Below are 17011 nucleotides of genomic sequence, written 5' to 3'. Positions count from 1 at the left end.
CTCTTATTTGGGCTTTTATACACTATTCAGCACTATTCTACACTATTCATGTGCCACGTCAGACTTAAGAGCCTGCTAAGAGCCTGAAGCAGATTTTGCTCCAATGCATGGGCTCTTAAATTACTATTACAAGGGTCCCACTGTGTCCCACCATACAACATTAAATAATGATATTTATTTTCACCTAATTTAGATTTAAAATTTAATAGTATATCAATACTTCAACTAGAAATTAATTTAATTATTACTTATACTAATTTAATTTAAAATTAATTTTCCTAAAATTTTAAAAAAAGTACATTGTATTGAATTATAGAAATAAAAGAGAGCCAAACTTGAGAGAGAGAGCCTCATTAAAACCTTACTAGGAAAAGCCCAATTGGGATACAAGCCTAGTGAAGGAAAAAGAGTACAACAATCCCTAAGAGAGACCTTAATACATTACATTAACAAAATAAATACGAAAGGAAATACATGAGAATGAAAAATAAACAACAATACATTTGAAACGAAATACACATCAAGGCGTGAAGATTAAGTTTCATTATTATCGATTTCAGGAAGGTCCCAGATATGCTCCACCAAGTCTGCTTGAAGTTGGCGATGGATTGACTTTTCAATTTGATGTGCTCTCCTTTCCAACATATTTCTAAAAGCGGGAATAGGACCGCTTAATACTTCAGCATCCGATATGTCATTATTGACCTGCTCATAAACAAAATTACCTTTGTACGTGTTGTGCTCATTTTCAACAATCATGTTATGCAATATGATGCAAGCATAGATGATTGACTTCATGTCATTCGGATGCCACCAGCGTGATGGACCACGGACAATCGCAAACCGAGATTGGAGCACTCCGAATGCACGTTCCACGTCCTTTCTTGCTGCTTCTTGTCTTTTGGCAAACTTTTGCTTTTTTTCTCCTTGTGGCATTGGGATGGTCTTCACAAATGTACCCCACTCGGGATAGATACCGTCTGCTAGATAGTATCCCATGTGATACATTGTTTCATTCACTCTAAATTTCACCATGGGAGCAGCTCCACGCAAAACCTCATTAAACACCGGAGATTGGTTTAGCACAGTAATGTCATTATTTGAGCCTGCAATGCCAAAAAATGCATGCCAAATCCACAAGTCTTGTGATGCCACTGCTTCAAGCATGATTGTGGGTCTTCCATGATCACCTCGGGTGTATTGACCTTTCCACGCAACTGGACAATTCTTCCATTCCCAATGCATACAATCAATGGAACCTAACATACCTGGAAATCCACGAGACTCCCCCCATTGAAGTAGGCGTGTCATGTCTTCCTCGTTTGGACGCCTCAAGTATTGCCCACCAAATACTTCACACACACCTTCTACAAAATTCTTTAAGCACTCAATTGCAGTACTTTCACCAATTCTAACGTATTCATCAACACTGTCAGCAGGTGATCCATACGCTAACATACGAATAGCGGCGGTGCACTTTTGTAATGGTGATAGACCTTGTCTTCCAACTGCATCAACGGACATTAAAAAGTACGGGTTATAAGACCCAAGGGCCTCTACAATTCTGAGGAACACATGCTTTCGCATTCGAAACCTTCGTCGGAAAAGCTCTTCCGTGTATACAGGATTTTCAGAGAAGTAGTCCTTCATCAACCGCTCGTTCCCAGCTTCACGATCTCTCTTTATTACTCTTCTTGTTTTCTTGGGCCTAACGGTGTTGGCATGTTGTTGTTGTTGTTGATAGAACTCCATCTCCTGCTGCATCATATCTTCAACGAACGTGTCATTCATAAAATCCTCCACACATTCGTTGTAAAATGTGTTCCAGTCGGGTAAATTGTTTGGATCCATTATATGGCACAAATGACAAAATATTGGTGTAATTTGATAGGAGGAATACAAGATGAGAGAACGAAAGAACTGTTGAATGTTGAAATGAATGAAATATGGCATGAATAAATAAGAGAAACAACGGTTATATTCCCAACGGCTATATTCCCCAACGACTATATTCCCAACGGCTATATTCCCAACGGCTATATTACCCAACCGCTATATTCCCAACGGCTATATTTCCCAACGGCTATATTTCCCAACGGCTATATCCCCAACGGCTATATTCCCCAACCGCTATATTCCCCAACGGCTATATTCCCCAACATTGACATAGTACTTATTACGAAATTTGAATGATAAAATTACGACATTGACAATATACTAATTAAGAAATTAGAATAACGAAATTACAACATTGATTCAGTACACATGAAGAAGCTAGAATAATAAAGTTACAACATTGATGCAATACACATTAAGAAATTGGAAGAATAAAATTACATCACTAATACACATTAAGAAACACAAGAAGATTTAAGACATTCCTAGTTCACTTAAGGCGAAAGCACGTAGTGCGTTATGCGTACGCAACTCCTCATCGTTCATTCCAGATGTGTTCTTGTTAAGGATATCCATATATGCCCGAAAGTTCTCCGCCTTCTTAAATTTGAGTTCTTCCTGTCTCAATTGCAGTTCACTTTGTTTCAGTTGTTGGTCAGCTTGTTGCAAATCTAGTTCTCTGTTCCTTATCTCCCTAAAATTTGCCATCATTTCCATTTTAGCCTTCCCCATGGCTAACACATCAGGGTGAGGAGCAAAAGATAGAGTACTTGACGCAGTATCTGTTGTTTTGGCCTTTCTCTTCTCTGCCTTCTTGCCCTTCGGGCGAGTTGTTGGTGGTGTTGCCTCATATTCGTCGCAATCAATTGATGCACTTGGGTCAGTCGATGTTCCGTCGGCGCCAGCTCCTGACTTCTTTTGTCCCCTTGAATTGGTTTTCATTGATTGTCCCTTCCACTTTGGTTCATCTTTCACCATCCGCCATACATTCTCATGTGTGAAATCTTTTTTATGGTCTACCTGAAATAGGGCATGCGCCTCAGCCATGATATCCTTCTCTGAGTGTCCACTTTTCCAAGGAGTGGTAACTTTGTTGTAGCAACCGGTAAAGAATTGAATATCTTTACTCAATTTTCCAAAACGACATTTCAGCATCTTCCCTGTCCTCGGAGGAGTGTCAAAGTCACGGTACTCATCAAATTGGTCGCGGATCCTATCCCAAAACTTTGCTGCCGTTTGATCAGTTCCCACCGTCGGATCCTTAGAAATGTTGAGCCATGATTGAACAAGAAGTAAATCGTCTTTAACCCTCCATCTGGTGCGTTTCTTTCCAGAAGATTGATCCTCATCTTCAAGATCAATATCATCTAGACCCTCGTGTTGTGTATCATCAGGCGTAGCCTCACATTGTGTATCAGAGACTTTTGAACCAGTGCTATCAGTAGGAGGGGCTTGGCTTTGAAATTGGTATTGTGGTGGATACATGGGGTATTGTGGATTTGTGAAATTTTCATCAGGGTGAAGTGGTTGGTTTTGAGATGTATATGGAAACATTTGGTACTGAGAATTATGAACATTGCCACCGGTGTGAGGCGATTGGTTTTGAGGTGGATATGAAGACATTTGGTATTGAGAATTTTGAAAATTGCCACCGGGGTGATGCGGTTGGTTTTGAGGTGGATATGGAGACATTTGGTGTTGATAATTTTGAAAATTGCCACCGGGGTGATGCGATTGGTTTTGAGGTGGATATGGAGACATTTGGTGTTGAGAAATTTGAAAATTGCCTCGGGTGTGACGCGCTTGGTTGTGAGGAGGAAATGACGGCGTAGGTCGAAACACCTGTGAAGGTTGGTTTCCTTGTTGTAACACCGGCGGAGGTTGAGAACTTTCATTGGTGGGAAGTGTTTGATCGTCCAACAAATCATAGTATTGTTGATAATGTTGGTGATCCATTTTGAATTGATGTGTAAAATGATGAAGTGCACACTATATATAATGTATAAAAGCTGAAAATGGGAGAGAAACGGTCTGATAACCGGCCAAACCAGTCAGACAACCTAAAACGGTTAAAAAACCGGCTCCAGCCGGTCAAAACCGGTCTGAAACCGGTCCACAACGGGAGGGTGACCTGCCCTGGGCAGGTCACCCTATATATAAACCCATCAAGAGCCCCATTTGTGAACCCTAGCCGCCTCTCCCCCTCCCCCCCCCTCGAAACCCTCTTCTCCTCCCCTCTTCTCTTCTTCTTCTTCTCCTCCCCTCTTCTCTTCTCTTCTTCTTCTTCTCCCCTCTGAAACCCAACCCACCTCTGCAACCCCACCACCACCACTGAAACCCAACCCACCGAAAGCCTCTTCTTCTTCTTCTCCTCCCCTCTTCTCTTCTTCTCCCCTGCCTCCTCGAAACCCCCTTCCCTTCTTCTCCCCTCTTCTCTTCTTCTTCTTCTCCCCTCTGAAACCCAACCCACCTCTGCAACCCCACCACCACCACTGAAACCCAACCCACCGAAACCCAACCTCACCACTGAAACCCAAAACCCACCTCACCACCACTGAAACCCAAAACCCACCTCACCCCCACCGAAACCCAACCCACATCACCGCCTCAAACACCCACCACCACAGCCAAAATCCACCTCACCGCCCCCAAATCGACTTACCACCACCCAAATCGGAGCCACCAGATCAGATCAGGGGAAAGGAAGCCCCTTTTCGCACATTCAAGTCTCCCTTTCAACAAGATCGGACATGCAAGGCTCAGAATTTTTTTTTTTTCCTATGTAAATATCAGTTGCAGTGTAAAAGTTTGATTTTGGTTGTAAAGTTTGGATTTTTTTTTAAAAAAATTGATTTTGGTTTTGTTCTTGTGTTAGTTTATTTCAAATCTGTTCTTCTTCTTCTTCCCTTCTACCGTTTCTTCCCTCTGAAAGTAGTTGATGAGGAGCATGTGAGAGAAAATAATCGTTTTTTAATATAAGAGCTCATTAAGCAGGAGCTCTTGCAGAAGAGCCTATGGACTGTAGCTAAGAGCTTTAAGGCTCTCTCCAATGCAGGGAAAAAATAAGAGCCGGCTCTTAGCAACTCCAGCTGGCCTAAGAGCCCAGCGTTGGAGTTGCTCTTAGGAACTAGTTCTATTTTGGAATTTCCAACCGTTTAGGTTACGGAAGGTTTACCAAGAAGGCCAAGAATACAACATGTGCTTTATTTTAAGTCACGTATGCTGCCTTCCAAATGACAGGGATTTGCTTATTGGAATGAGCATTGATTATTTAGTGCTAATTTTGTTTGCCATGAAAGATTAAGGAAAGTGTTTTGAACAAGAGTTTTTTATTCATTCACATTTCAATTTCTTTTCCCTTAATTTTCAACAATTTTTTTTAGTATTTTTCTTTTTTTATTTATTACACCATTCATTAAATCCTTCATTTCTCTTGTGTACAAAACATTTTTCGTTGAGTAATCAATTGTGGGCAACATAAAATAAACAATTGAGTGGGTATATAGGGACGTTTTGGTGCCGTCTAATGTAATTTCACTTATGCTTTTTAACAATAATTTGGATATAATATTGTAAAAAAAAACATTTGGATGTGACCTTTTAATAATAAAATGTTTAAATTAATTAAATTCTTTTCAAAAAATATTTAAATAACTTTTAATTAATCTTATTATAATAATGTCCTCATTGTTATTTTTTAACTTTCTCATTCGACTCTTTCCACTACAATATTTGAGTTTTTTATTTTTTTGGTACATCGGAAAGACAAATTGCATTTGTCAGCAATTGATCCCTGGACTTCCCCCTACCCAACCCACTTCTTATTTTATTTAAGTAGTGGTTCTTAACTTATTATTATTCAAAATCTCCACTCTACCCAAGAAGTTAACTCAAGTTTAATTAAATTAAATATTTAACACTAGATAAGACCCACTATCCCCTTTGTTGTTTAACTTGTGTGTGAACGCCATGTCATGCATGCTGAACCAGTTATTGGTAGGAGAGGTTTCGTGTGGTGTTCATGTAGGGGGTGACTATATCATCAATCACTTACAGTTCGCAGATGACGCCTTACTGTTTTGTGAAGGTGACATACAGCAGGTGAGGAGAATCGCAATGATAATGGAGGTTTTTTTGCATGTTTCTGGATTGAAAGTGAACTTTCAGAAATCATCATTGATTGGGGTAAATGTCTCTTCTGATCTGGAAATTATGGCTGCTAATGTGTTGGGAGGGGTCACATGACGGGAGGAAAATACCATGGGTGGGATGGGAGGTCATTTGCAAGAGCATGCGGTTTGGGGGTTTGGGTATTGGCTTTCTGGGTTGGAAAAATAAGGCGCTGCTACTCAAATGGATGTGGAGATTCGGTCGTGAAAACAATGCGTTATGGAGAAAAATATTATGCATGAAGTATAATATGAATGTGAATTGTATCATGCCTCGGCTGGAAGGGGTGAGGACAACTTCTGGGTCGTGCATTTTAAAAGATTTACTGGTGTTATGGAGAGAACAAAGCCCGACGGTCAGTGAGTTCATTAATGGGCTAGCATGCAGGGTTGGAGATGGAAGGGGGGTTAGTTTCTGGGCTGATGTATGGTGCGGGGAGGTGGCTTTGCAGGTGGCGTTCCCGAGAGTTTTTGCGCTGTCCTTTAATAAACAAGCATTGATAGATCCTTTTTTGACTGGGAGCTGGAGCAGTATCATAGTTTCTGGAACTCTATTCAATCGGTGATGACTAGATATGGTCATGACTCAATATTCTGGACAGGAGATGAAATGGGAGAATATTCGGTGAAGGGTTTATGTAGTTTGTTAGAAGAGAGATTGTTTAGTGAGGTAGATTGGGAGGTGCCAAGGCTGCTGCGGAAATTGTTGCCAGCAAAAGTCACAACTTTCATGTGGCAGCTAGAGAAGGATAGGGTGTCTTCGAAGGCAAATCTCTTGGCTAGAGGGATTTCTCTTTTGGATGAGGGGCTATGTGGTGTGTGTTGTTCAAATACTGAATCCTCATCGCATCTTTTTCTTCACTGCCCTGTGATATGGGATTTGTGGAGCAAAGCTTTAAGGAGGGAAGGTGTTTGTTGGGTGGTACCTCAATCTATGAAGGATGTACTACTGCAGTGGGCAGAGTTGAGAATTACAGCTGATGGTGTAATGTGGGATATGGTACCATATGCTCTGTGCTGGTCTATCTGGGTGGAACGGAATGGAATGATATTTAATAACAAAGGGTTTAGTGCTGAAAATGTGTGGGATATGCATACTACTAGAATTGCTTGGTGGGTGAAATCTTGGTGGTGGAAATGCCCTTATAGTGTTGCTCAGTTTGCCGCGGGTTTCCAGCACATATCGTTGCCAAAGAAAGAAAATGTGCGTGGAGATCAGCAATGGATACCACCGGAGGAACCATACTTAAAATTCAATGTCGATGGATCTTCCATAGGGAGCCCAGGAAAGAGCGGTGTGGGGGGTGTCTTGAGGAACTGCAGAGGGGAAGTCTTAGGATTTTTTGCTTTGGAGGTGGGGATAAAGTGGGCGTATGAAGCGGAGGTTCACGCAATTTACCACGCATTGACATTCTGCAAGCAATTCAAGTTTTCCTCAATAATCTTGGAAAGTGATTCCAAAGTAGCAGTGGGGTGGGTACAAAACAGAGAAAGGAGACCATGGAGACTGTTTCATTTGTTGGACAGAATTGATATCTTGATCCCTGAGGTGAATTGTGTGGAAATTAAACATGTCTTGCGTGAGGGAAATGAAGAGGCAGATTTTTTGGCCAAGAGTGGAAGGGATGGAGTGATGGTACTTTGGCAAGTATGTGATTCAGAGATCTCAGGCTTTTAATTTTTTAAGTCCTAGTGAAGGGGAATGTAGTTGCAGGGTATTGCTGGTAGTAGGCTTCTGTTCCAATATGGAGTGGCATACAGGAGATAGAATTTTGCTGCAATGTTCTGGTGCAAATTAAGTCTGGTAGTATGCAAAAATGTGAAATATGCATCACTTTGAAACTGATAGTAGGTGGCTCGTGGTCTCAAGTCTGGTAGCATGCAAAGTGTTTGGCCTCGGTTTAGTGAAATAATTGATAGTATCTTGGTGTGGTACTATGGAATGGTAGTTTCTATTTGGGATATGTTTTCTGGTACAGGGTTGTCTTAGGTTCAACATTTGGTTTTTAACTTTTTGAGGTGTTTACTGTCTTAGGTGTGTTGGGTTTGGCACTTTTAGCGCTTGGGTACTCTTTTTCCTACTCTAGGTTTTTATCCCAATTGGGTTTTTCCTAGAGAGTTTTTAATGAGGCTCATCGCTGATTGTGGTTTCGTTTTTTAGGTGAGTATTTGGAATTGTCTTATACATGAGAGGGTTGTTCTCATGAATCACTTATAATCAATAATATCCATTTATGTTGTCAAAAAAAAAAACTCTTATCCAATTATCAATAACCTTACCTTTTAAAATTTATTATTTTTAACTCTTTACTATTTGTATCTTTTTGTAAATCTTTTCGATTTTATCTTCTAAGTTATCAAAGACTCATAAGTTTACTTTAAAAGTTAATATTAATTAAAAATGATATCAATATTTTAAATCCACTTAACTATTGCATAAAATTGTTAAACAAGAGGAAGCTAAAAAAAACATAAAAATGATAATACATGCAAATAAAAATTTGAAACATAATAATTTAATTTTATAGAGCTACCCCATAACTTGAACTTAATTAATCAAGAGATTAATTTTTATGCACAGATAGTGTAAATAAGTTTTACACAATCATTCAATCACATCCCCTTATTTTATTAGCTTAAATTAATTTTAAATTTAATAACACTTGAAATAGGAAATGGAAGCCTGTGATTGAATTATTGTGTAATTTTTTTATACTATCGGTACATAGAAATTGTTCTCATTAATCAACCCGATTTTAGTTAGAGTACTTTGGTTCAAATTTGCTTAAAGAAGTTACAAAAACCAAATCAACCAATTTAATTTAATTATTTTGTGTTCTACTATACCTCAAATACATACCAACCCAACCCGTGAACCCTACCCTATTCCCTTTTCCCTTCCAAAAAATTGAACCATGCCTCTAGAGTTTTTAAACACACCCTCCCTTCCAACCAAACACCTGTAAAAGCTCCAGGACCAATGAACAACGCCTCCACATGCAATACATCATACATGCAGTCATGCAGAAACAGGACAAATATTCATCTTTTCAAACGAACTCTACCAGAATAAATAACTTTTTCCATTACAGATTTCAATTTCACTACATAAATATCAGACACCAGAACCTGGCCAGCATGTTACATATTCCACCCTTATCCATAACTCAATAATAAATTTTGATGGACATTGTTTACTCTTGTCTGATATAGGGAGAGGAGCTTATGTCTGTGCTGTAAAATGAATCCTCAGGTGGACCATAGTAATTCTCGTCCTTTTCCTCATCCCACTTGAGAACCTCTTTTATGTACTTAAATGCCTCATCAACAGTTACTCGGTCCCTCGCTCTTGCTTGTGCCACAAAAAGTTTCCTTCCCGTGAGGGATGCATAGAGGTCCTTGAATTTCATTGCGACGTAGAAGTAAGCCTGATGTGCCAGTGACTGGTTGTTTTGGTGTGCGAGCACGGGACAAAAATCGCTGAACCATTCACAAGCATTTAAGGACACCCTACTCATTTTTTCCTCAAACATGTCGTATTTGTTCAGGACCAGGACAAATGGGGTGTCTTTGAAGCAAGGGTGCCTCACCATGGTCTCGAAAAGCTCCTTGCTTTGTATCATCTTGTTTTGAAGAAGTGTGCCGCTGCCGCTGCTGTCTGGGGCAAGCCACAACTGGTCGAAGTCGCTGAGGGAAACGCAAAAGACCACTGCTCGGACATCTTCAAACATTTCAACCCACTTGCAACCCTCACTCATGCCCTTGGCGTTCACCCTTATGAGCTGGTACCTGAGACATCAAAGAGAAGTTATTAGTCATCTTCGTTTTTGTAAAAATGGCAGCTCCATCCACGAAAGTTCATACTATGCGCAGGTTCAGGGAATGGTAGAGAATGTTTCCAGGACATGAACCTGTGACATGAGACACATGGCAAAAACTTTTACCGTTGCGCCAAGACTCCCTTCATCTTCGTTTTTAAAAATAAACAAAATTTGCAATGTACTTCAAGATATCCCTCAAATACTCTCACAATTGATTATGTTCACCGCAGAAGCTGCTCACTCTAGCTTCTCCGCATAGTTGATTTTGGGACTAAAATCAATTCTCGAAGTAGATTTCCAAACACCTATATAACCACCTAAAAGTGATTTTTGGTCACAGAATTGATTCTAAAGCTCCCAAATGTGGAGCCAAACGCACTTAACTCCTATTGCCCCCCTCTAAAGAAAAAAAGAGAGATACAAAAGAGAAAGAGAGCAAAAGTTTAACTATGCAGGAAACTTTCCCTCAGAAAAAAGAGGCTTCTGAAATTCAGAAAGGAATAAAGATAGCTTACTTGGTCAGAGGTGGAAGCTGACCATCCAGGTTATCTGTGTAAGTCTCCGACCTTGGCAAACGGTCATCTAGGGAGTATTCCATGAAAGCCAAGCCATTTCCCTGTGTAACCCCTTCTGCATAAAGTATGTCCCTTTCAGAAGGTTCGTATTCATTGCTAGATATCTCAACAGCCTGGAAGAAACAAGAGCTCGTTACCAAGCTATACATGTCAATACCATTGATTTTCCTAAAGCTGAAAAGGCAACCCATGCTAGCAAAATAATAACCGTTTCTACTTCTCACAGCATTTGTAAATGTTAATAACCAGAAAAGTTACACAAGTGTTCTATCTTCTATTTTCATTTCAAACAAATCCTAACAAAATGAATAGCAGAGAAGATAGATATTGCACTGAGGCATACAAGTGATGAAACTAATTGGCAAAGCAGTAGAATATTAGGCTAATCAGACAAAGCATGCAAGGAATATTTAACTCAAGAAAGTAGCATCTAAGCTCTTAAATCAGAAGAACATACAAATTTTACGAAAAAATCAGCAGGAATAAAAACGGATTGTGAGGTTAAGATTCAGTAAACGTCAGATGCCTGCCAACTTTAACTGAACAGGAGGACACAGTTTCAAGGATGAAATGATAAGCAATTACCCGGCTTAAGAAGTACTCTGCAACATCTGGAAGAAAGTGAAGCTCATCTTTTCTTTTGAAGGTTTCTTGTATTGCTGGATCCTTCCACACTTCTTCAACTAACGGTGCATATTCACGTGTGGCTGCAGGGAAGAATGCATCTAAATCCCCAGTAGCTATAATGTCCAACAACCAGTCAGAGAAATGCTTTAGCCTTGGGTTGAGGGAATAGATGCATTCACTAGTATTACTTGCTTCACCATTGCTACCTGAATAAATATTGAAATCTGGTGATACACTGGAAGCATTCTGATCCATTACAGATCAAATAAAAGTTGCCCATAGGATTAGCATTCACACAGACCAAATCTATATTGATAAACAACACATTTGCAGTATATTAGCCATTTTTAAGATAAACTAGGAATGAATCTGATGTTTTAGTTTTCAATAGTGTTGTTATTTATAACAATCGAAAGTAAGTGTATGTGGTTGATGATAATTGAGGCATAAAGTTGAAGTAGTGTTCCATCATACATGGTCTCTCGTCAGCTAAACAGTGACACATGAAGTGGAAACTTGAAGAAAGGTTTTGACACATTCCCACCTAACTTTCTCCTCCATCACATTTCCACTCACTTTTCTCTTCCTATATGTCTCTTCTTTTCCTATCACAGCACCTATCATATCTCATATTTCTCTCTTCTATTCCACTCTCTCACTAGGTGTGGGTGGAATTGAGTGGTGAACAAAACTTTTTCCAAGAAGAAAATTACCATGACATGAAATATTACCTGGTTCTGTAGTTTGGCCAGGGGAACCTTGTTCATTCATTCTAGAAACAGCCTCCTCTTCAAAGCGCTCTCTTCCATCGAGCAAAATGCTAAGATACTTGTACATGTTACTCTGGATCATCAGTTTGACATCCTGCAGCTCTTCAGTAGTGAACTTGTCCCCATACAAAAACTTGGCCTGCTCAGCAATTACAAGAGTGCCACAGAATAGAATCAATACTAAACACACTAGGTTCCAAAAAATGCTTTTATCTTAATACCATTGGTGTAAATGACCAAACTACAAAAAATTTCACTTGGTGCCAATCTCATATCAACTCCCAACCATACACAGCTTAGTAAAAGAATCGAAAGAAAAAAAGGGGGGTGTTTGGAATAAAGAAAATAATAAGAAGAAAAAAAATGCATCAGTGAACTACTAAGTTCTCATATATATCAAAACAATTGAAGTGTTTATCAGAAGTAACTATCATGAACATAGGTGTAAACATTTGAAATAAAAACTGTACCTGCTTAAATATTGTGCTAGTTCCAGACCCTTGAATTCCAAGAAGAAGAAGCTTCTGAATCTTTTTCTTTTCTAGATAATTAGGAACTGTGGTATAATTACTAATCTCATCTCTTGTCCCATGAGGCTGTCCGTGGGGAAAGGGCAGAGAGAACAGGGCACAAACAAATCTTGTTGATGCCTATCCAAGAAAAAATTAACAACTCTTTCATTAATATTCTACACTCTCATATGATATAAAGATGCTCCCACAAACAAATATGTTGGTTAGTACCTTCCCCCAAATGTTTCCTCTGATATTATTTTGACCTTCCTCCTCATAACGACCATCATCATAAACCCAAAAGTGTGTATCACGCGGACACTGCACGTTTGCCAGCTGAAAATTCAAACGACAGGATTATTCCATTGCATTTAATAATACTATAATGCCATGATGATGATAATGACCATCCAAAGATTAGAAATAAGGTTGTCTGTTAGGTGAGAGGTTTTTTGTTATTATCCTTTCTCCGTTATAATGTCAAAAATGTCTTATCGTTTCAAAACATCCGAGCTTTGGGTAATAGCTGCAGTCAGATGTTCATATCTCGAAAAATCTGGTGGCTGTGGCGGCACACCCGCACCCACTACTTCCATTTTCACTCTTACTGAGCACTCCTTTAGTCTGACAGCTGAATCAAAGTTGCAACTAAATATAGTAAATATAAATTTTGTTTAAATTTAAACAAAGATAAAAGCTTACCTTGAGTACCCTCAATTCAAGTTTAGTAATCTCTCGACCATTGATGTAAACCTCAGTGTTTCCATTACTAGCGTCAAAGCAGAGTTTCCCCGTGAAATTCAAGTTCGAGCTTATGAGTCTGTCAGGTTTTTCCCCTTCCTATCAAATGAACAAGGACAGAAATAAAAACCTGCTCTGAGATTAGAAATGGAAACATAGCATTTTGACAAGTTAACCACATGAATTTGACATAATACTTTTGATATGCCAAGAAAAATGAAATTTAACACTTTGATAAGTTAATCTTATGAATTTGATATACTCAATGTAATCACAATTAAAAAATAATATTATTTACAAGGGAAAGTTGAAGCAGAATTAATATTGTCAACAATAAAGCACAAATTATCACCTTTCCCCAAAGACCAGATTCTTTGTCATACCAATATCTACCGGGCTTCAGCTTACGTGGAGGTAAGGGGCACCCAAGTAGGTCTGCCATCTCATCTGGCTTCAGGGGCAATCCATTCACAATCAACTGCTCCGGCCTAAGCTGATTAGCAGAACACTCTTTCTCTGCCTTCATAATTTGCTTGACTTCTAGAGGACTTAACAGCCGGGACAACACCCTCGAATATTTACCCAATTTCAGACGCTTGGATTCATCAATTGGCTGACCAATACAAGTTACGCACTTGCGCCCTTCTGGCATCGATCCCATCGCCCTTAGCACACAGTTACTGCAATACTTGGCATCACAAACTATGCAAGACTCCTTAGTTTCCCACTTCCCTTTCCCACACCTATAGCAAACTCTTATTTTCTTCTTCTTCCTTTCTTTCAAAACCCCGACGTATTCCGGATAAACCGGCTTCACAACCTCCACCTCTTTCGTCTGAGATCTATCAACAGTATTAAAAGTGACAACAGGCGCCCTCTTTGCTTCATTAGCCGCCGGCATAGGAGGATTGTTAGCAGGATTATGAACTGAAGCAGGCGAAGCAGAAGGCGACGCAGAAGAAAGATCCGGGTTCTGCAACACCGAAACCACAGATTCTGAACTTCCCGACACCCTCGGGCTATGATTAGGAGACCCCGTCACACCTGCAATACGAGACACCGGCAGAGGGATAGGTTCAATCACATGAGTACTTGATCTTTGTGATCCAGACAGTGGTTCAGCAGTGGGAATTTCTCTTGAGTTCACATCGAAGGGCTCAACTCTTGGCACTTCATACGAAACCGGTGGACCTTCATATTCAAGAGCTATAGAGTAATCAAGATCAGAAGCATCATCAGGAACAGAAGCACCAGGAGGAAGCATCTTCTTGACCAATTCCCTCCAGCTATCTCCCCTATTTGGATCCATATTTTGCAATCACTAACACCCTCTTATGCTTCCAAGTTTAAGCTATTCAGCATCAGCAAAATCTACAAGACCTGTGTTCTCTCTGAAACATGACATCCCAAAACCTATGTAACTAGATAGAAATCAACACATCTAAGCATAGAGATAAATGAGCTAAATAAATAGAAAGAACAGAAAAATCTTTGGTGGAAAATTCTGTTGCAACAGAAAGAGGTTTTTTAGGTTTTGTCTTGTATACAAAAATAGAACCAGACCCAGTCACAGTCATGAAGCAGCCGCAATCAAACGTTGAATTGAAAGCCTTCATAATTGAACAACTTCATTTTTATAAGAAATGAACCCCCACCAATAAAAAGTCAGCTTTAAGAAAATCAAATGAGAATAAACAAAATTCAAATCAGGGTATCCAAGCATGACTTCAGACAAATAAGAAAAACCATGAAGAAGTGAAAAAGAAAATTCAATATTACCAACCTTTGAAGGTCATAAGTGTTGGTTTTTCTCTTATGGGGGTGTTGAAAAACTGAGAGTCAAATGTTACAATTTTCAGCTAGCTAAGAAAAGAATAAACAAAAGAAGAAGAAGAAAAAAGGGTCTTTCTTTTTTTTTGAAAAAGATGAGGAAAAAAGATGACTTTGAACTTTTGAGGGAGTGAAAGAGAAAGAGGGGTGTACCTAAGAAAAGGGACAGAGTGAAAGCGAATCCGATCTTGAAAATCTGGAAAAGACAAAGGTTTCCCGAAACCCACGACCAACATTGATGAAGGAAAGTGAGATGTGAGTGAAGGTTGAGTTGGTTCAGAAAGTAAGTAGAAGAAGGTGAAAGAAAATCAATGAAGAAGAAGAGAGAGCTGTTGAGAGTGAGAGGGTTCTGGGCCCAGTGAGCCCCACATTGCTAAATGCTAGTAATAATAATCTTGGTGTTGTGTTTGGTGTTGGAGTTGTGAATTGTGATGTTGAAGTTGTTGTTCTACTTCTATCATGTATGATGATTCTATCTACTCTCTATGTCTATGTCTATGTCTATGTCTAATGTCTAAGACTATCTCCAATGGTTTCAACATTCAACACCTTCAACACTCCACTTTTTCTCTTCCCAACACTCCACATCATCTTCTCTCTCCAATTCAACACTTCATTCAACTTTTACCCACTCCAATGGTTTTTCATTCAACACCCTACCCCCTACCCCACCACTTTTATTTCATATTTTAATTTAATTTTTATATTTTTCTTTTTATGATTTCATAAAATTAAAATTTTCGATAAAAATTAAATTAAATAAACTATTATCGATTTAATTTAATTTAATGTTTTTTTTATTTAAATTAAATTAAATTAAAGTAATATTTTTTTAACGTAAATTAAATTAAAACACTTAACAATTAATATTTTTTTAAAAAAATATACACAATAATTTATTTTATTTTATTAACTTCAAATGGAAGAAAAGAAACTAAGCACACAATAATAGAAAGAGAATAGTAGAAAGATAATAAGATGAATAAGATGATGGAAAACTTGGTTTTTTTTTTCTGTGTCCAAATCAAACGAACCAAGTCTCTATTTATAGAGAAAAAAAATCATGAATTTTGGTAAAAAAATTATATTTTAAAATTTTTTGTTTGAATGAAATAATTGAGTTGGAAAGATTAGGATAAACGAAAATCACCCGGACCAATCAAACGGAGCCATGTGTTGATCTGCAACTCCTCTCTCTCTTCACTGGGTCCCACACGCAGGTTTCAACTATGTTGAAAATTTTCAACACCTCTCTCCTCCTTTCAACTTTCAACACCACATTTCAACACCATTAATCACCCATTTCAACATTCAACATCACACTTTCAACACCATTGTGCATAGTCTAATGGTGTTGATGTCTATGACTATGTGGTAAAGTAAAGTAAAGCAATCTAATGATATGAGTGCGGTTTCTTTCTTAATTTAATAAAACACAATCTGGTCGTGATGACCAAGACAACGGGGACTCGTGGGGATCCTGTCAGACCCCACATTCCACACGCGCCTATCCTTCAAGCTGAATTATCTCTGGATTTTGGGTTAATATATAGTCGCACCTAAATGGGTTATTGAATTGAAAAACAAAAATCATAGTTTTTTTTGTCCAGCTCCTTCTCTCCACCATTGTTTTCAGCGAATCGTAAACCCTAGTCAAGACTACTCATATATTTGAGTCTACAACATTACTGATGCGTGAAATAAACACAACAAACAAATGTATCAAAAGATCAATCTTGGGGACTTGGATAAGGTTCTCTTTGGGTTCTTCTAAATTTAGTGGTTTATAAGCAATACGATTGTGCGATCTTTAAGTTCAAAATGATTTACATTATTCAAGTCAAGGGTAAGTCAAGCTATCCGGTGATAACTTAAGGAACAATGCTCCAGTAAGCCCTGTTCAAAGTATAATAATTTAAAGGTTTCGACACTTTATATAGCGTTAAAGTTAGCAAAATGAAATTAAGCAAAAGATTAAGAAAAACTTACAAACGTAAAAATAAATAAATTGATTGAAAAGAAATAATAAAAGCGAAAAGGAAATTTACTTGTAACTTTTAGTAGTCATTG

General features: G+C 38.6%; 3 protein-coding genes across 3 annotated transcripts; all 3 read right to left on the bottom strand.

Annotated features, from left to right (window-relative positions):
- Positions 1-335: 335 nt before the first annotated feature.
- Positions 336-2099, bottom strand: LOC130740195 (uncharacterized). Its single transcript, XM_057592711.1, has one exon. The coding sequence runs from the start codon at positions 1951-1953 to the stop codon at positions 535-537; it is 1419 nt and encodes a 472-aa protein (XP_057448694.1). The 5' UTR covers positions 1954-2099; the 3' UTR covers positions 336-534.
- A 271-nt stretch (positions 2100-2370) lies between these two features.
- On the bottom strand, positions 2371-3519 carry LOC130737112 (glutathione S-transferase T3-like). The gene has a single exon (XM_057588881.1). The coding sequence runs from the start codon at positions 3517-3519 to the stop codon at positions 2371-2373; it is 1149 nt and encodes a 382-aa protein (XP_057444864.1).
- A 5608-nt stretch (positions 3520-9127) lies between these two features.
- LOC130740194 (extra-large guanine nucleotide-binding protein 3) lies at positions 9128-15324 on the bottom strand. The gene is made up of 9 exons (XM_057592710.1): positions 15095-15324; positions 13464-14502; positions 13073-13210; positions 12602-12706; positions 12329-12508; positions 11820-11997; positions 11047-11294; positions 10402-10574; positions 9128-9854 (listed from the first exon to the last, which is right to left on the bottom strand). The coding sequence occupies exons 2-9, from the start codon at positions 14418-14420 to the stop codon at positions 9260-9262; spliced, it is 2574 nt and encodes an 857-aa protein (XP_057448693.1). The 5' UTR covers positions 14421-14502; positions 15095-15324; the 3' UTR covers positions 9128-9259.
- Positions 15325-17011: the final 1687 nt, after the last annotated feature.

Source organism: Lotus japonicus, chromosome 2 (assembly GCF_012489685.1).
Source record: "Lotus japonicus ecotype B-129 chromosome 2, LjGifu_v1.2".
NCBI lineage: Eukaryota > Viridiplantae > Streptophyta > Magnoliopsida > Fabales > Fabaceae > Lotus > Lotus japonicus.
This window is presented reverse-complemented; position numbering and strand designations above follow the sequence as displayed.

Bases quoted from the DNA above. Each gene is read 5' to 3' on its own strand.
- LOC130740195 (XM_057592711.1), bottom strand. From the start codon at position 1,953: ATGCCATATTTCATTCATTTCAACATTCAACAGTTCTTTCGTTCTCTC.
- LOC130737112 (XM_057588881.1), bottom strand. From the start codon at position 3,519: ATGTCTTCATATCCACCTCAAAACCAATCGCCTCACACCGGTGGCAAT.
- LOC130740194 (XM_057592710.1), bottom strand. From the start codon at position 14,420: ATGGATCCAAATAGGGGAGATAGCTGGAGGGAATTGGTCAAGAAGATG. The intron at 11,295-11,819 runs GTAATATTTCAT...ATATTTATTCAG, and splicing joins TGGCCAAACTACAGAACCAG to GTAGCAATGGTGAAGCAAGT. The intron at 9,855-10,401 runs GTAAGCTATCTT...TTGATGTCTCAG, and splicing joins CAGCTTCCACCTCTGACCAA to GTACCAGCTCATAAGGGTGA.